Source organism: Coturnix japonica, chromosome 11 (assembly GCF_054131305.1).
Source record: "Coturnix japonica strain WE chromosome 11, WE-NBRP24, whole genome shotgun sequence".
NCBI lineage: Eukaryota > Metazoa > Chordata > Aves > Galliformes > Phasianidae > Coturnix > Coturnix japonica.
The window spans coordinates 11,393,152-11,413,316 of record NC_140673.1 but is presented as its reverse complement, the minus strand read 5'-3'; the positions used below and the strand labels follow the sequence as shown (position 1 = coordinate 11,413,316).

The following is a 20,165-nucleotide window of genomic DNA, read 5'->3' as shown; positions in this document are numbered from 1 at the left end:
GCAAACTGGTGGCTTGGCGACTTGTTTGTGGATTGCTGCTGGTATATTTGCAGTAGCCACAGTATTCATTTTCAACTAAAACAAAATCCACTTCAGTAAATAAAGTGCAGAACCATGAAACTGGGGCACAAATGTAGATTCTGTGTTCCAGTGTGTAGAAAAATAACTAAATAGTAACATGGGCAGCAGTGTTGACCTAAGCTGCAGGCATAGGTCTGCTTTTTGAGAGCACAGCAGCAGGAAAGTGGAAGCTCTGCTGTTGGGGTATGAGACATTACAGCTCGTCCAGCTCAAGTCTGGGAAACTTCGTTGTGCTTTTGGACAATGCAGTAACTGCCTTCATTTCACAGGGAAGGAGGAGATCTGGGGTTTTCTTTCCTGTCCTTCATCATGGAGCTTTTGGTTTTCTGTCTCATGTGATTGACAGGATACTTGCTAATGAATGCAAAGCATGACAGTAATTTACTTTTAACAAGAACAATGCCTAGAGATGTTTTGGATCAGTTGTGTATCCGTATGGGTGTGATTTCATGTATTTACTCTGGCATTCATTTAAAACAGGTTGGATGGAGATAGCGTAGCTGGAAGCCGGTGGTGGTGGATCCTGGATCCAGGCTAAGCTTTGTGCAGCAGCAGTGTGTGAGCTGCAGCGGAGGAGGGCTGCTCACAAGGCTGGCCTTGGGCACTTTGGTTACATTCCAGTTCATCTTGTGACCGTGATCTATTGCCTGTGGTTAGGGTGAAGAGAGTGAAATCCGCTCAACAGAAATCCTCAAATTCAGTAGGCATTTCTTTCAGAAGCTGTTGAAGGCAGAATGGGGCGGTGTGCAACTGTGTACACTGGAAGGTACACATGCAGGGTGCATGATAGCTGACACCTGATGTGAAGACTTTGCTGTCCCTGCCTTGTTTGTCGTGCATCAGCTCCTTCCCCAGTGCTGCGGAGATGGCTGGTCCCTTGTTTTTCTGTGGCACGTTTGTGACCACAGCTTGGTGGGCCACTGCAGACATTGACCTGGGGTGCTTTCATTCTAGTGGTGATAAACACTTCTTCACAGACATGACTTAAAGCTTCTGCACGAGTTACCTTGTTATTTCCTTAGATGAGATGTGAAGGTTCAGAGTTTTTCACCTTATGTCTGTTTATTATTTAGCAAAGGTTTTGGAGCTGATTGCCTTGGAGTCTATACTTGCACTATGTTCACAATGGTCATTTTGTCTCTCTGTGACTAGGAGAAATGGAAGAAGAAATGGAAAACCCAGAAATGGTCGACTTGCCAGAGAAACAGAAGCATCAGTTACGACATCGTGAGTTATTTCTCTCGCGACAGCTGGAATCTCTGCCAGCCACACACATTAGGTAACAGCCATTTTCTTCCTGTGCTTTCTATTCAGAAACCAAATGTCGCTATCATTCAAGTACTCCTCAGTGTAATATTAAATTTTGTGTGCAACTTCAATAGTATCAGCTTATGAATCACACAAGCATTTAAGATGTGTGTTTTTTCATAAAATATGTTTCTCTTTTTTTAGAGGCAAATGCAGCGTTACTCTGTTAAATGAGACAGAATCCCTTAAATCATATCTGGAACGGGAGGTATGAACCCATTTTGTGAATTGTCAAGCTTGAACACTTTCTTTTGGCACAGTTTAGATTTGGTGGCTTTTTGTAAGCTTTCTAAAAAGAACAGTTCTTCTTTCATGTCTTAAGCATACGGAGTGTTGACAGGGGGAAGCTTTGGGCTCGATACAGTCTTCATTTTGATGTGAAAATCAGTGGATCTAGCAGGCCAGGCATGTTTACATTCCTGTGACAGTAAGCTGTCCCTTCTTCTGTTAAGGGAACCTTCTTGCCTATCAGCATGGCAGACTGAAAGCTCAAGATGGAGGCTCACGCTCCCAGACTACACGGGGTGGGAGGTGAAGTATCTGTAGACAAGGGAGCAAGCCAGCAAACTCTATTTCCATATATTAGTTTTCTCCCATTGTCTTACAGATTTATTTGAATGCGGTTTAAGCCTGATCTCACCTCATGTCTCTGAGGAGCTTAGATCCCTGGGTTTTGGGTTCACTGTTAAAACTATTTACTTGCAATCCTTCATTTGCCACCACAGACACTTAGATCCTTGGAAAACTACTTGTCACTGAACTTCTGACTCCTGCAGAAATTTTAGCAATCTGACTCCTTAAAGGTACCTCAGCCAAACACTTGCAACTGAATTGTCTTACACTGTTGGGTTTTACTTCTTCAGGTGTTTGTGATTTTTAAAAATTACAGTCCTTTATTAATACCAGTATATGAGTTTAATGGTGTCTGAACCACTGGCTGCCAGCTGGGCTAAGCAGTCTAGGAATATGACAATATAAAACCCTTCCTTTTGGAAACTAACAACAGTTTTTCTTAAAACTTCATGCTAACAAATAATAAACCATTTCAGTGTGTGATTATTTGAATACATCTGCAAGCACGTTTGGATTTGAAAACATTTCAGTTATACATAAGAGAGGAAATCTTGTAATTGAATGCAGTAGCGTAACAGTCATTAAACTGTCCTTGAAGAAATGCAAAGAAAATAGGTTGTTTTTGGTTTGAAGGAGCCTGTTGCAGTCTGGGCTGACTTTTTTAATGTGTCTTTAGCTTTATTTATTGAAATGTAAGATTAATTTTAATCCAGTGCTCCAGTTTAAGAGAATGTTAAACAAAGCACAGAGATTAAATAGTCAGGCTTCTCTTTGGAATGTGAAACCAAAAACATGTCGAGCCTGCTCAGGGCTGCCAAATGGCAGTGCATCAAACGAGGGCTGTTGTGTTCAGTAATGCTTGTTACCAGCTGGCAGTCTGGGAGATGCCTGTTTGGAAGCAAAAGTTAATCAGACTGAAATTAGTTTTAGACTTTCCTGTACCCAAACTTTAAGTCGTGCTTTTTCTCCATTGCTCCCCAAACATTTTTATTACCAGCAATCTGACAGGTAGGTAACTTGGCTGAGAAGGGAGCTTTCTCCCTCTAATTGTACAATTGCTCAGATGCAGATGTAGGAACAGAAAGAGATTTGTTTTCATCCTTTTGAACTCTCAAAATGCAAGATGAGGGATGCAGGCTATTTTTAAACCGAGCAGGCACTTAGAGATTTCACAGAATGAACGAGTTCCCTGAATGTGTCCTGTCACTTAGCACAGTGTTTTGGTAAAGAAATTGGAAGCTTAGGAACAGAAATGTGCTGGGGTGGAGGGCGAAGAGATTCAGACAGGAGGTTCTTGTTGCCTGGTCAGTTCCTGGCACTGGGTGGTTTTGTCTTCAACTGCCTTCAACTCCTTTTTTTTTTTTTCCCCTTCCTGTTATCAATTCTCTTTGCTTTCAAAGCAGTTCTAGGGAATGTGCCGACAGGTTCCTTGTATGTTTGCTAACTTGCCTGTTTTGACCACTGAAAGTACGTTTTCGGCCCAAGGCTGTTTGCCTTGAAGGGGGGTTAAACATGCAGACAAGTTTTTAGGGAGATAATAAGCGTAGCAAAACTACATTTTTGTTATCTGTCCTTTCATCCTTCCCCTCTGTCCTGCTGTGCTGCTCACAGAGATTGCTGCATGACGTTCAGGGCCCAGTGCTGTTTTTATTGTGTCTGGCAAAAGCAGGATTGTAGAAGGACTGAGGAATAGGAAGAAAAAGGGAGGAGGGGGGAAAATTGCAACTGAAAACCTGAATTTCCTGTAGATACTTAATGGTAATTCTCAGGGAGATCAAGAGAAGGGTATAACTACTTCTGGCACAAGCAGCAGATTTCCCTATTCTGCAGATTAGCGCTACATTTCCCTATTTTTAAATGTACCACTTATTTGACTGCACTACTAGAAGATATCCATGCGACGGTGTGAATTTTGCCTGCTGGGTACATATCTGGCATTTGTTGCTTTTGCTACTCCCTAAAAATATTATGCTAAAATTTCTCCCTTCACCCTAAGTGACTTCATGAGAGCAGGTTTGCAGACTGCAATGGACTAATCACTCTTTCTGTACTGTGCTTCCACGTGGAGCTTTTTTGACAGTTTTTCTGCCATTGGCGGCTTTGGTTCTTGGCTTGTAGCTGCTGGTAGCTTTGGGGCTTGGGTAGGGAAGCTCTAAGTATGTGTGTCTATGTACAGTGGAAGCAGAAAGTCATGGTTTAATTTTAACTCTTGGCCGGTCATTTTAGGGTTTTTTTCCAAACACTTCAAGTGTTTTCTGGGATGTGGAATTAAAGCAGAAAACCCTTATTCTTCTGCACTGCTATGAATTCAACTTGCACAGTTTTGACAGCAAGAAAGAACATGGACGATTGTGAAGAGCCACATAATTTTATTGGGTGAAATCCTTCTGAAAAACCTTGCTCTGCAGTGTTGGTCAAGAGTTCACACTCGCTGTAGAGTACACAAGGATCTGCTCTGCTACTTCAGCTGTTGCTTCCATTGGCATTAAACTGATGTTTTTTAGTGCTTTCAGAAATGACGTGCCGTTTTTATGGGCTGAATTTCATGTTTCTATGGACAGTGATGGTGGTGGCATTGTATTACGTCTGGGGGTTGCTTTGTGTTCACATTCCTGCCCCTATATTTCCATCTCATCTCTGCTGGGAGGGCTTTGGCTGGGTAGAAGAGACCAGGTAGCTGTAATTCTTTATTTTGGAGAGAAGTGTTGCCTGCCTCTTTCCTACTGGCTCTGCCTCAGAGAAAGGGATGAGGGAAGAACAGCAAAAAGAAATGTGTAGCCTATTCCCTTTTTCTCACTGAGTGAGTACCATTGGATGGCTAAATACATAGCAGCAATCTACAAAAGAGAAGCAATAGGGCATCTCAGTAAAATGCCACAGGGGAAAACCTCCCCACAATCATTGACATTTCCTGACCAACAAAAGTGGTGTTACGAAATCTCTTGTATCCTCAGTATTGTGATACTTGGCACTCTGTGTATGTCATGAAGCAAGAAACCCAGATTTCTTTACCCAGCTATCACGTGAATTAGTTGTCTTCTACTCTGAAGCTCCCTTCGGTTGGTAGGTTGTTGTAAATAGACCATGGTTCCTGTGGCTGTAGAAATCAGTTCTGTCAAGAACTTCATTGATTTAAAGCACAACTAAATCTTCCAGACCACAACCCTTCTAGTTTGCTTACCTGGCTGTTAGGGCTGTGCTTTCCCAGGTGTTAGCTATGGCTCAACCTGCCATCGTAGCAGAACATGCTTCCTCTGTGGGGAAATGATGTGTTTTCGGCTGGAACAGATCAGTGCAAATTAATGCCTTGCCTCTTGTTTTTCGCTGGGTGGGTGAGACTTCTCTGTGTCTTGCTTTCTTAAGTAGCAAAGCAAAACCATATGCAGACCAGCCAAAATTTACTCTCTTTTCTCCCATTCCATAGATATTAATCTCTTCTTGGAACAATGCTAGGGTTGTTTTTTTTTTCTATTAAAATTAGAGCTACCATGTTTAATATTTTCAAATTCTGCAGTTGCATGCTGGATGCTTAAGACATGTAAAGTAAACACGGGAGACCTTACCTCCGTGGCATCAGTCTCAGATGGGTCTGTGTGATGTGCAGGGCTGGATAAACAAACCTAATGTGCACCTTTGAATCTCTAGTCCGCAGAACGTTTACCTTGTTACTGGGGAAACTCAGCGGTGGTTCCTCCTTCTGGGAGCTTTTTATGGCAGATAGAGCACTGCTTTTTCCTTGCCACCTTTTTGTGAGGTTGAACAGAGTTGAAAACTGACGCTGGTTTTTCCTGATTTTTGCTGTATGATGCGTACAAACACAGGGAGAGGGAAAGTGAGGCGAGTGTGAAATGAGATGCACTAAAACAGCTTGCCAGCTATTTACACAGATAATGCAGGGAAGGGAAAAGGAGCTGGCAACCCAAGATGTGAAAAATGGCACATACTGCATTTCTGTTCTGTTCCTGGTGTCTTTGTTGCTGTGGATGGAGACCTGGATGTCCAAACAGCTCTCTTCCTGCCCCGTGTCCCAGTGCTCCCCTTTGATGGAGCATACTTGCTGCAGAACAGTTCAATTACTTGCCCTGTGCAGTTAAGTGATTAAAACTGAGGTTGTTTTCTTCCTCCTCCCTGGCAGGACATTCTCATTCTGGTATGATTTCTTGCTTTAATCGTTCATGCTTCCCAGGTGACAGAAACCAAGCAGCTTTTTTTTTCAGCCTTTTTCTCATCTACTTGAGCAAAAGCAACAAATTAATGTATTACCACCTGCAGCTAGCTGCTGCTGCTGCCAAATCTGCTTCCCTTTGCCCAATAAGCAGCAGAAGAAAGACGGCAGTTTAATCTTAAGTGATGAGGGGAAACAGGTTGGTCAGCAGCGTGTCCCTGTGACAAGAAAGGCCACATCCTGATCTTTATTAAGCAAGTGCTAAGAAGGGGACTGGTAATTTGTTTTTACTTGCTATGGGTAGACTGGGTGAGCAAATTAGCATAAAAGCTTTCTACTATATATAATATGGTAAAAATGTAAGCTAGTAATACTTTATTTTCTGTTTTTGTTCTATTTTTAGGATTTCTTCTTCTATTCACTAGTGTACGATCCTCAACAAAAGACTCTACTTGCTGATAAAGGAGAAATCCGAGTTGGAAACAGATACCAGGCAGATATAACAGACTTATTAAAAGAGGGTAATTTCCATAATTTAAGTTGTCAGGAGGCCATGTGGAATGCAGCCACTTTTATGTATGCAGCCTGTGTGGGAGACAGAGGTTCCTACCACCACGTCCTGTGTGCATCACTGCTTTGGTTTGTTAGGGACTGAAGCAGTTGCCCACTGCATGCAATTAGTTGTGTCTCAGCCCAGGCTCTAAGCGGGCATTTGTCCAAATCATAAAAGTTGTTGAAACAAATTGAATTAATTGCCTCTCTCAGAGCTTGCGCTCATTTTAGGAGATTTCAGAATTTCTATGGGAAGCACAGATTTCCATCACATCTGTATAGCCTTTGTGTTTTTAATCGAGCCTCGCTTCCCTGTGAGAGCCGCTCCCAAATTATTGCCAATTAAATGCTGTCTCCCCACATCAATTTGCCCATTATTGCTGGATGCCTTTTCCTCAGAGCCCCCTGCCTGTCTGCTGCTCTTGGCTTCCAGCCTAGACTTCTCACCTGCAGAACAAGCAGGAGGAATTTGCTGCCTTGAGCACGTTGTGAGACCTCAGCCTGCCCTGCTCATGAAGCAGAAGGAACACAAGGACACATGCTTAGGAAAATGGGCTGTTAGTTAACAGATACCGGCTTCACACTGGTTCTTGCACTGCAATGGGTGGAAGAGCTCTTCTCTGAGACCTGTGTAGGGCTCAGGCCAATCTGTTGATGCTCTCAGAGAGCTGGTGTTATGAGCCATGTTGAAAGGGGCTCTACAAAACTCCCCAGGCAGAGAGGTGAAAGCAGTGAGGCACCTCAGTCTGCTTCAGAGCTTTGCAGATGCATAAAACAGATACTGTTGGGCTAATGTTAGAATAAGCCAACAAATTGGTTGGGACTCTTGTTTAATTTGTCTGTGGCATTTATTCGGCAGCTGGGCTGGCCTCCTAAATGAGGATGAACTAATTTGAAAGGCATTCTCCTCCTTCAGCCATCAACATGGGAATTCAGAGAAGGATAATCTCCAGATGTTTCAAAAGGGGTTTGAAATTAAAAAGAGAGGCTCAGTAGCTCCTGTATTTTTTCCAAGATATTTTGGTTTGTTTAGCGTTGGGAGAGTAGAAGTAAAAGAATCTGATGCTATGATTTGCCCCTTAGAAAGCAGCTGCTGCAAACAGGGCCAGCTACCCTTTGTCTGCTCAGAGCAGCTGGGAGTGTGCCTGCTTTCCTGGAACTGCGGCCAGGTAGAGGAGAAGGAGAGAGAATCTGGGGAGGAGGCTGAAGAGAGGAGGCTGTTTGGGGGAAGGACGTGCTCTGTTTCCCATCACTTGTGCCATTAGATATCAGCTCTTCAGCATCCGGTGGCCTAATTTGGATGAGTTGGGTTGATGCATCTGTCAAGCTGAAATTGTCTCAGCCAAATGGATGAATGAAATTTTCACTGTCAAGGCAGAGTATCTGAGTTGATTTGGTGGTTAAATAATTGTGAGATAAGAAACCAGGCAAGTAATTTTATTTCCAAACAGCCACGCTGAGCGTTTCTAACATGTTTTTCAACCAGGTGAGGATGATGGAAGAGATCAGTCAAAACTTGAAACAAAAGTTTGGGAAGCCTTCAACCCACTAGTAGACAAGCAGATAGACCAGTTCTTGGTGGTAGCACGGTAAGAGCAATTTATCACTTCTTTGAATAAGGTTTTAGTAACTCATCTTTTCTAAGCACTTTATTTTTGGTGTGTTCTTTATACTTTACTGGTACGAATGCTGGTTTGGTTGCTTGATTCATGTGTTTCATTTTGAAATGATGGACGTGTTAACGTGCCTTCCTGGGAACTGCATGACTTTGTGAACAGCTACTTGGATTTACAGCTTTTACTTTCAAAAAGTTAATCATTTTCTCCTATCTTATGTGAAAATGATCCTGTATCTGGTGAGGTTTTCCAAGTTCTTTGGCCAGCAGTGAGCTGAATTCCTGACAGTTCATTAGAGTCCGCTTTGTCCCTTTTTCAAATCCAGCCACGTTTCAACATGCGATGATAGTTAAGTTGTAATAGTTAAAAGCGAAGATGTTGGAATCTAGGCACTAGAAAACAGGTAGAACGAATAAAGTAAATCCCTGCAAATGAGTACAGATGAGGAGTGGATGAGTACAGATGAGGAGTGGTGAGTTTTATGCTTCTACTTAAACGCAAGGCGGTCTGTCCATCACTGTTTGCTTTATAAAATGCTTGTGACCCTTTTCAGTGTTGTTTGTTTATATGAACAGAAGCTGATACTAAAAGTTAATGTCTACAATTAAACAAGGAGGTAGTGCTCTCCAAGCTGTCTCCTGGGTAAGTTTTTAAGACTGCGGAAGCATGGGAGGAAAGCAGTGTGAGTAGTAGATGGTTAGTTAGACCATCTATAGTCAGTGGAGCAAGTTGCTATTAGATATGGGGAGGAAGGGGGTGTGTTTTCCCCCCCCTCACTCCGCACACACATCTTGAGTTACCACACTGCTGAACTTTCCTCTTGAATTTTCTTGGGTGTGGTATTGCTGTGTCTATAGTGGGTTAGTTAATGGGGTGTCTCCTGAGGAGATAACATGAGAGCTCATGTGGAAGAAACTGTCTGGAACGGACTCTTAATTCTGATTGGAGCTGTTGAATGATGCAAAAAGAATGCATTTATGAAACAATAATAAATGCTTTCAACGCGTTGAATGATACAGACTTAGGAAAATACTAGGGGGAAAGAAAAGGGCAGAGTTAAGGAGAATTGAGTTAAAATGTGGAGATTTAAGTGTGCAAGACAAGAAGTTTCTGTGCTCCATAAGTAGTGCCTCCTCTTTATTTCTATGGAAACTGCAACAGATACAAAGAGCACAATAACGCTGTTTGGTAGAGCAAATTCTCAGCTGCAAAATGCTGTTTTTCAGCATAGTCCCCACCATTAGCTATGCATTTTTTCCAGCAATGAGCAAGAGCCTGTGTGTCACGCTCATAGAAATCTGCAGCAGCAGTGGTGACCCACTGTTTCACAGCTGCTACGATGGTGGTGTTGCTAGGAAAAAAGCGCCTGTGCAGCCCATCTTTCATCAGCCCAAATGGATAGAAATCAGAAGGTTCCAAATCTGGACTATATGGTGGGTGTGGTTGGACAGTCCAGCCAAGACTGGTGGTGTGCTCCACTGTCTTCAAACTGGTATGCGGCCTGGCTTAAGGCTGTCATCTTCTCTGACCTGACTGTGGATATTTGAGCCTTCAGCTTAGTCAGCATGGTGATGTAGCAGCCAGAGCTGATGGTATGTCTGGCTTTCTGGAAATCCAGAAGGATCACCTCTGCCGTGTCCTACAAGGCAGTGCACTTTACATGCTGAGAGCTGCATCTTCAACTTTTTCTTCTATGGGAGATTGACATGTTGCCATTCCATGGGCTGCTGTTTTGACTCCAGCTTTTACACACCACATCTCATTGCTGGTCATTATGCCGTCCAGGAAACTGTCAGTTCTGTATTAGTTCAGTAGGTCCTGATAAACTTGCATATGGTGTTCTTTCTGTTGGCCTCTGGCATTGTGAGCTAACGTAATAGAATAGGAGACATTACTTTTGGAGCAGCCCTTGTGCTTAAACAGATGCGCATAAGGAAATGGCTGAAAGCAGGGAGAAGAATCTCTATCGGTGATGCAGGAGAAGAGATGGAGAAAGCTGGAATATCTCCAGCAAAGGACTCCTGCTGCTTTTGGGGCCCTTCAATAAAGAGCTCATTTGATAAGCTGACTTCCAGCAGCATTGATTCACGATGCCACTCAGCCACATGTTGCTGTGATCTTGGTGTCAGGAGCACTCAGTAGGAAACCAGAGGGTGGAAGGCCTTGTTGATGGGGGTTTTGCATTGGGTTGGTTTAGACTGACCACAGAGTTGCTCTGTGATGGCACTTTCCACCTCATGTAGGCTTTTTGGTTGTGAAGCTGCTTCTAGCAGTTCTGGCCATTTTCTGCTGCCTGTTTGGTTTGCTGATAGAGCCATGTGAGGCTGCCTGCTGGCAAAAGACCCCAAAATGATCAGTATGAAGATTGCTTCTACCCAGAATCAGTAAAGTGATCCAGTTTCTAATTAGGTACCACAAAAAAAAAATTAAAGTATCGGTTCTGCAAGCAGGGGAGCTGTGAAGCAGCAATGAGGATGAGTGAGTAGGAGGCTGGGGAGAGGGTGAAGTGTGAATGCACCAAAGCCTTGCGGGGGCAGATTTGGCTTTGGACCAAAATCAGATATTTGATGGATTACTGCCTAAGTATTTACCTTTTTTTTTTTCTTCTATGCACTCAGCCAGTCAACTAGTCTGGGGAAGTGAACAGAGTGAGGGGGTGCTGGAGGGGGGGGAATTGATTTTGTTGTAATTTCTCAGAGTTCAGCTCCAGTTCAGTGTGCAGGAGTGTTCCCAACTGTGTGCTGCAACAGGCAGCCAGGGGAGTGGGAATTACTGGAACCAGTGTTCCTGTTGTAGAGTTCTCCAGCTCATTTCTTCTGGGGTAAAATGAGGAGCCTGGGAATTGCAGCCTCGCAAACAGGAGTGGCTGGCATAGAGAACTATCTGAGGACTGCTATCCTTTTACATGGCCTGTTTATACTTTGAATACTCTTTTTTATATATTACAGTACATATAATAAATATATATTTACAACATTATACTATGTTGTACTTTTTCTGCAGCTTTGGAAAATGATTGTTCCTGTATTCTTTTTTTTTTTTTTTCCTGTCATGTCTTGGCATGTATCGATGTGCCTTTGGACAACACAGCACTACTAGGGCTGCTGTTCATAAAGGTCACTTGTAATCACTCTCTTTTGAACCTTAATTCAAAAGTTTATGTTAAGAGACAGAGGATGAGATGGTTCGAAACTGCCTGTTTGTGATCTTGGAGTCCTCCACTGTTCTCCTGCCTGAGTCTGTTTGGTCATATAAACTGTGCACAGTCGAGCATTCATAATAACAAACCACATCTGAAGAGAACGGTCCCTGGCTCAGAAGTAGTGCCAAGACATGGAATCTTGTTACTGAGAAGTGGAGTCTGCTGATCCCAAAAAATGTTGGTTGGGTGTTGATATTTATGCTTGCTTTGCATGCAGAGTTAATGCTCCGTTGTTATTTCTTTCAGGTCTGTTGGTACATTTGCCCGAGCACTAGATTGCAGTAGTTCTGTCAGACAGCCAAGTTTGCACATGAGTGCTGCAGCAGCCTCTAGGGACATCACACTGGTAAGATTTTTAAGTGGGCCTTCAGTTACTGAGAGATGTAATATAATTCACCTCCTCAATAACAGTTGGCAAAGGGAAAGGGGCAGATGGACTGTAATTGTGGCCTGCTGTGAACCAGATCCTGTCTTTGTAAAGGAGCCCTTTATTTACGTTGAAGTAACTATTTCTGGCTTTGTGCCTCCTTATGATCCATCATGGGTAGCTCAGAATTTTTATTTCTTTAATGTTCTGACCATGCTTCACAGCCCATCTCTTACCTAGGCTTAGTGAGTAATGGTCTTAACAAGAACCCATGTGATACCTGCCTGTCTTCAATGCTGTAATGCCAAAATACCACTTACTGCTTTCCCAACTGCCACAGCCATCTTTGGGCAAAATGGTCTGGGGGGGAAGGGTTTGTGGTCAGATAAGGAATTTCAGTTGATGGGGTTTTCTTTGAGCTTGGTTTTAAAGCACTGAAGCAGTGGGCGTACTATGAATATTTTGTATTTGTAAAGGATAGAGAGGAAAGGGAAAGAAGAAATGTCTATGCTAGGAAGAGTTAAATGGAAGTGTGAATAAAAGTTATGAAGTCTCCAGAGTGCTGTTATCAAAATCTCACCTCATAACTGATATAATATGAAATCATTTGCAGAACAAACTTTAGGATAAAACACTGTAGGTTTATTATGCACAAAACTCTGGTAGATGGAAGACAAATAACATCCTGATAGAAAAGACAGATACAAAGCCCAGCTTTCACTTACAATACCAACACTCTCAGTGTGTTCTTCCCCCTCGTATATCATAAGTCACCAGCAGTTGTAGCTCAGCTTTCTGATGAATAACTGCGCACTCTTGGGAGTAGTTCTTCCTAGTCAGCTATTAGATGTGACTTAAATTCTTTTTGGGGTTTGTGACATCTGGGACCTGTGTCTGCGTGCTTTAATATTTGTTTTATATGCAATTTGTGAGGATTATTTGACAAAAGAAGCGCATGGCTAAGTTTATTAGAAAATACACCCTCAGATTTCTATCTTCATGCTCCATCTGGTGAGTGAGGCTCTATCCCCTGCATTTTCTTAGCAGCAGTGCTGCAGTGGTGATGCTAGGGATTAGCTAAAGTAGGAATTACTCATATGCAGATGCTCACGTTCCAAAAAATCCCACCATTTTTAGTGAACCTAAGACTTGTACACTGAAAATTATCTTGAGTCTGGGGTTGGAGCAAGTATCTGCATCTGACTTGATGCAGATGTAGTGTACGTTATCCACAGATATTGCTGCATGGTTTCTGCTACTGCTGCTAAGTTGCTGAGTGCTTTTCCCACTGGGAGCTTGTTCTTACATTTGTTTCTCTCTTACAACACGTAGTTCCATGCTATGGACACTTTGCACAAAAATGTCTATGACATTTCCAAGGCGATCTCTGCGCTTGTGCCACAAGGTGGGCCAGTCCTGTGTAGAGATGAGATGGAGGAGTGGTCTGCTTCAGAGGCAAACCTCTTTGAGGAAGCACTAGAAAAATACGGAAAAGATTTCACTGACATTCAGCAAGATTTTGTAAGTATATAAAGTGGGGGTCTGCACGATGAGGTTGATTTTGATCAGGGATGGAACTGGTTTCCTGCTTGTCTGAACTGAGTCGTTTTTCTTCATTTTGAAGAAGAGGGCTTTGAACTGATGGATGCAGTAACCAGGGGAAGACAGACCTCATACTGAAGGCAGCCTGCTGTACAATCAGAATTTCAAATCACTGATGATAGATTTTTTTCCTCCAGAGATGTTAATTTAAAATAGTCTGCTTGATTACAACAGAGTTGGTATAGGAAAGCCTAGGTGCTATAGAATAACTTGTTTGAAAGAGTACTGAGCCTGGAACATGGAAACGTAGTCACTTTTATATTATCTCAATAGAGGGTCCTCTGAAAGTTTGAAAAAGGAATCTTGGGCATCCGTGGGAAGCATCCTGTAGTTTGGCCAAATCTCCTCTGTAGGTATTCAGCCAGCAGATTGAATGGAGCACTGTAGGAGAGCCAAGTCGCACTGTATCACTGTTCAGCTCCTCAGAACAAAACAAGTAGTGTCAGTGTTGCTTGTCCTGTGCTCTCATCTTTTAGATGAAGGGACTTGGAACCTGCACAGCACTTTATAGTCCTGCTGAAAACCTCTTGCTTTTCATGCAGAGAGCAGAGCTGACATGGCATGTTTCTGTTAGTAGTTATCATCTTACTTAATTCTTTTTTTAAGGATCAGCTCCATAGAAGTTGTGCAAAACAGAGCTGTAAGACTGTCATCATGATCCTTAAGCTTGAGTCTTTGCTGCTCAGAACAGCAACTGTCTCAGCCAGTGGGCTGCCTTCCATATTGACTCTGTTGAATGGTTTACTGTGAAGCCAATGCAGCACGAAGATTTACCTGTAACCTGCTCTGCTTCTACACTGAAAGTGCTATTTTTTATCTATAGGTCCCGTTTATTGTGGGTGCCTCTGTTGTCCTTAGTTCATATCTGAATTTCCTATCTTTTCTGCTGTCGGGGTTAGTAATTGCAAACTCTGTTTCAAACTGTCTGCCAGAGGAATTCTGTGAATTTTGGTGAGGTTGCATCCAGCTTCCTTGCAATGACTGTTGCTTTTCCTTTATGTCCCTAGCTCCCATGGAAATCCTTAACAAGCATAATAGAGTATTACTATATGTGGAAAACTACAGACAGATACGTTCAGCAGGTAAGAAATCAGAGTCACCTCTTGCATTGCACGAGAAGCTGTTTTACTTGCCACTGAAGCCAAACATTGCTGATTTATTCTTCTTTGTGGAGTTCAGGCTTTCCAATAGGTGGATTCTGTAATCATTTTAAGTGTTTATCTCTTAGCACTAAACTCATCAGCCGTCCTGTAGACATGTGAAAGCTCCAAGCCAACTAAAGTAGCAGCAAACATTTAAGAATGTCAAAGCCACATGCTTATATCTGCTTTGGAACAAAATAGCTTGAGGAATTGTATACAGTTAATCTCTGCCTGTAGCCGAGTTCAAGGTCAGTGGTAACTTCAGTTTGGGGTTTTTATGGAGGCTGTAGTTCATGTACCACAACTGTTGTTATTCCCCTCCACTACCTGCCCATGACTTTGATTGCAGCTGCATGGAGTCTCCTTCACGTAAGTACTGCAAGGTGTTTAGGAAGCTTTGGTGGCTCAAATGCCCAGAGTATACTTGAGAATCAACTTGGGCTGGTGTTTACAGTCATTTTTATCTCCTTGTTTAAATACAAAGCCTGCCTGGTGCCTTGTGTAATGAAAGCACGATGCAAGAGGTGGGTAAGAAGTTGTAGAATAACAATAGCTGAAAAGAGTTTGATTACTTGTTCTTGCAGCAATAAAATAGGAATTAAAGAAGCGCTGCAGTTTCTCGTATTGTTTTGCTGCATTCTTCTGCAGTGAGTTTTCTATCATGGTTGTGCTGTTGGACCTCACGTGTGTTGCCCAGCAAAGTCCCAGAGAGTGGGATTTGGGGAAAACTTCCAATTAGAGGCTGTGCATTTAGGAGACAGTGTTGAGTGTAAGCTGAACAGGTAGAAACTGCAGAACAGAGATACTGCATCCATTATGTTTGAACCAAGCTGAAGACCTCGTCTCAAGTTCCCAGGCTGTACAAGCAAATAGTATAATAAACATTTATGAAAAGCCTGGGAGAGCTGTCTGCATATAACCACAAATTAAGCATAGGAAGCTTAATTGGGAATAACAGTGCATCACATTTAATATGTTCAAATTCTCTCACAAAGCACAACTGTCAACACCATTTTTTTTCCTCAGAGTTTTGACTGTGTCAATTCTTTCCTTAGTTTAATAGCACAGAGTGGATCTGGGGTCTATAGCACTTCTGTACATGAGATATTGAAAATATGCTACATAAGGATATGGCGACTGTGTATCCTGAGTTGCTTTGCGTTCACTTGGTCTCTTGTTAAGGGGGTGATTAATTTATCTTTTGAGTCTCTGTGTTATTGCCCTGCTCACAACTGCTCACTTGCTCATTCTTGCACATTCTTCCATTCTTAAAAGCATTAATTTAAACTGTCTTAGAACTCAAGCTCCTGTAGTTAGAATATTCTGTAATTAAGTAACACAAAATGCTACTGGTTACAATGCTAACATGCAGAAATGTTTGTGCTTGTGTGGAGGGGAAAGGGCTGCTGGGTACTCCTAGGATGGGATGGCTTAACAGCACGTCCTTGCCTTGTGAATAGGCAGATGCGATTGAAAAGGACACAAAAGGACTTGCTTCATAGCGTGCTCTTGGGTCTCTTACATAATAACTGGAAGTCCTGTAAACTTCCAAGTGCAACTCTCCAGCTTTTTGAGTGTGAAAGACTTTAGTCTTACTGCATTATCATTTGTATTTGAGGAATGTGAAACTTCAAGAAGGAGCTCAAATATCACAGATTCTTGCTTGGTTCTCTTTTTATTATGTACAAACGCTGTTAAAACAGAGATTAAGTAGGAGAAAAAGAATTGATTTTGAGGTATGTGAAAAGCAAAAATGTAAAGGAGGAGATGGAGAAAATGGAAGTGCCAATAAATTTGACGTGAGGCGGCAGGGCTCTGGTAGATCTTGATGCAGATAGATAACATCTTTACTGAGGAAAATCAGCCTTTGTACCTATGCAAGAGGTCTGAGTGACATCCTAATGTACTGGCCTTCGTGAAGTACTGCGTGCTGACAAAGTAGAAATAACATCAGAGAAATGCTTTTCCACATACGTAGGACGTGTTGTTCCCAAACACCTCCTATTAATCCTACAGTATCCTGGAACTGGGGTAGTTTTGGCAAGCAGTTAACAGAGGCTGGAGGTACTGCACATCAGTGCTGGAGGAGCCCTGGCAGCTGGGAGCACTTCTGCATCGTGTCCTAATTACCTCCCTGTGCCTCCCAGCAGCACTGGTGTGCTCAGGGTACTGAGGAGGAAAGATGCAAAACTCGGATTCTCCTAAATCCAAAAAGCACAGGCTAGAGAATATTCTTTTCTAGTGTGAACTGAAAGGGGCTCAATATCTGAGATGCCCCCATGCTGTCTGCTAATCCAGCTCTTGCACTGTGGACCTTGAAATATCCTCTGCAGTCCTGGATTTCTTCTGTTACTTTCTCTTATGAACACTCATGGTTCACAACCATTTGTTTGCTGGAATGCATCACTTTTTAAGAGCTTTCAAGCTTAGTGGGTAGAATGAAAGATGTTAACTCTGTGGAGAGGCTGTAAAAAGGACAGGCGTTTGCACTGATTCATGTACAGTATTTTAATGTATTTTTAATTCCTTAGTCCTAGGGGCGATTAAAAAGAAAAGTTTGATAATATCTCCCTTTAGTAGAGAAAATATAATGAGGATGTGCTTAAGATAGATGGATATGCATATGGAACTTCGAGATACAAAATCTCTCTTGTGCAAAGCCTCTAGAAGAAGTGACAAACAGGATTCTTTTGTGGATGGGAACATTCAGGCACAAATCCACTCCTAACAAGCAAAGGAACCCGGCAGAGCACTTCTTTATGGGGAGATCATTCTTGTACCTGTCAGTCACTGCCAGAGAGCAGAGGCTCCTGAAGTCTGCACTATTGGTCATCCACAGCTGCAAACACTTAGTGCAGAACCAACCTCTCCATACCCAGCTCATTGTATGGCCTTCTGGAAGCCTTCAGGTGTCCTGGTACACAAGACTGTAATAAAGGGTTGTGCTGTATGAAGTGTTTGGCCCAGCTGGGCCCAGGTGACCTGTTGGTAGCTCAGAGCTTGCACCGTGGTCATCAGTCACTAAAACAGATCCTGTGTGAGTATTCATCATCCCTTCCCTAAAATGTTGTTTAACAGGCTAAATTAACTATGTCTCCAAGGCAAATGACTTTAGATTGCAGATAGCAAAATAATTCTGCTGTTGGTAATGCTTTGTGCTTGCATGAAGCTTTTCCATTCATAGATTTCCAGAACTGTCACAACATAATGACTCTTAGCTGGTGCCCTTGGGAGCTTTAGTCAAGAATACTGCAGCTTCCCCTTCCCTCCCCTTCAATTTCCAGTAGAAACCTAGTAGAAATTTAAAAATCAGAACAAACAAGTTCTGTACCAGTGGAAGTTCCCTGGATTTCCTGCTTTGCCCTCGAGGAAATGTGATTCTTGGACTAAGTTCATCAAGCAGTAATGGAAGTGTTTATCAGCACTTGATGTTAAGGCTTCCTTGACATCTTCATTCTTTGATTTTTAAGATGGGTTGACTTTTATTTGCTGGAAGAGGTAAAGGGAATTCTTTCAGAGCCCAGAGAGCTTCAGCAAGGGACTGTCAGGCTGTCAAATGGAGAACATGCTTCAGGCTGTCCCTCTGATCAAAGCGAGCTTTGTGCTTACTGGAAGCTTTTACTTAATTGTTTTTACACGTGACCATCATGTCCCTATAAAAAGAATTCATATATTCCCATGTGCCAACTTCATTTTTTTTCTTTCAGTTCTATTTCATTTCCTTGTGCTTATTTCTATGCAGATGCTGACTTTTACTTTACAGTTATTATTTTCCGAGACTGTGCCTTGGGGCTGTTCATTTAAAAAAATAGTAAATGCATTGAATTAATCTGTTTGTCTAGAACATGAGTGAAGCCCCTGGCAAACACTGCCCTGCTGGTTTGTCTGGAAAGCATTCTCAAGGCTTTATGCAGACTGCTGTTACTGGCATAGGTGTTGAATAGCATGGGCTTTCAGTAGGGGGTTGGGGTAGAGGCCTCCAGAGGTTTCTTTCATAGAGTCTTAGAATGGCTTGGGTTGGAAGGGATCTCAGGGATCATCAAGCTCCAACCCATCCGTCACACGCAGGGCCATCAACCTCCACATTTAATACTAGACAGGGCTGCCCAGGGCCCCATTCAGCCTGACCTTGAACACCTCCAGGGACGGGGCATCTTTCACCCTATGTTTATTTAGCTTATGTAGTAAGGAGGGCATTTGAACTGTAGAATGTCTCTTTTTACTATTTAATGAATGTGAAAATTTGAGTTTTGAAAGTTCTTGGGCAGTTAGCAAAGCTGCTGCTCGTTGTCTTCCTCTGCCTTATTATTTCTTGTGCCACGTGCTTTGTTAAAGAAAGGAGCAGTGCTATTTTGAAGGCATTTATCCTCCACTTCCCATTGAAAGGATCCTGTAATCCAGCTCCTCCAGAATCATGGATGGAATGGCTGGGTTTTTTTTACCAAAATAAGGCCATATAAAGAAACAAATGTACCTCTTGATGTGCTTCCCATGCTCTGAAAGTCTATTTATTTTGGCTGTTTTGCCTTGGACGTATCTTTGTTATGTTCCTTAGCATCTTCTGGGAAAAGTGGTTTTGACCAGCAGCCCCTTTGATGTTCTCTGCTACCTGACTGCAAACATTAATGCTTGGAGTTTGTTTCCTCATTGTCTGCAAGGGGGTCGGTCATGTAGTGCTGTCTACAGAAAGATTTTTGCCCTTAGGAATTGAAACAGATGGGTTGCCTGTGGCTGATACTTCATATGAAGTGATTACATCCTATAATTACCCAGGAGTTTTGTTAGTTCTGTGTCTGTTCTCAGTTAAACTGGTAGTCTTTAAAGAAAACCTCCAGTTGTGAGCGAGTCAGTTTTCAGTCAGTTAAAATAAGTAAATAAATAAGAGGACCATTAACAGAAAGAGTCTTTCCTTCCAACTCTTGGAATTCTTTCACCTGTTGAGGAATATGATGGAGCAGATGTTTTGCTATGGCTGCTCCCATCCGGTTGGTGCGTATGAACCAAGGAGGACTGATTCATCACATCTTTCTCTGCAGGGGAAGAGAAAGCAACGTGGAAGAAGCAATATACGAGTTTGTATTGGAGCAAATGGGAAGGGAAAAATTGTCTGTAGTCATTTGTAGTCTCTCTGTTTTTATTTTTGTTTCTTCAGAATGCTGCATTGTATAGGCAATTAATGCCCACCGTTGTTTCAATGTACATTTTCCTCTTGGAAAAGAACTTTGTAGTAGCTGCTCAGTGAAAGAGACACTAACAATAAGTGCTCGTGTTTTTACAGGTGCGTTATGAGACTCCAGGTAAAATAGCCTTCCATTTCTTTTTCTTTCTCTAACCTTTTTTGTCTGATTTTTGTTTTTCTCTTCAAAGAAACGATTGAAAGCAGCAGAAGCAGAAAGCAAGCTCAAACAAGTGTATATACCCAACTAGTAAGTATCCTTCTTGTTCTGTTCTCCTTTATTTTGTTGTGTCTGGGGTAGTAGTTTCCACAGCCTGTCAGTGTTATATATTAGCTTTAATTACATAATGAGAGCCACAGTCGAACAAACAATGTCAGAGA

The 20,165-nt window shown here is 42.4% G+C and overlaps 1 protein-coding gene across 9 annotated transcripts in view; it reads left to right on the top strand.

Moving 5' to 3' along the window:
- Positions 1–20,165, top strand: part of MTA1 (metastasis associated 1) — a 64,691-nt gene that overhangs the window by 17,420 nt on the left and 27,106 nt on the right. For all 9 annotated transcript variants that reach the window (XM_015869431.3, XM_015869432.3, XM_015869430.3 and 6 more), the window contains exons 4-11: positions 1,234–1,360; positions 1,534–1,597; positions 6,531–6,648; positions 8,166–8,268; positions 11,744–11,843; positions 13,197–13,385; positions 14,474–14,548; positions 19,976–20,034. In XM_015869431.3, coding sequence (XP_015724917.1) covers positions 1,234–1,360; positions 1,534–1,597; positions 6,531–6,648; positions 8,166–8,268; positions 11,744–11,843; positions 13,197–13,385; positions 14,474–14,548; positions 19,976–20,034 — 835 coding nt within the window. The remainder of the gene's footprint in view (positions 1–1,233; positions 1,361–1,533; positions 1,598–6,530; positions 6,649–8,165; positions 8,269–11,743; positions 11,844–13,196; positions 13,386–14,473; positions 14,549–19,975; positions 20,035–20,165) is intronic.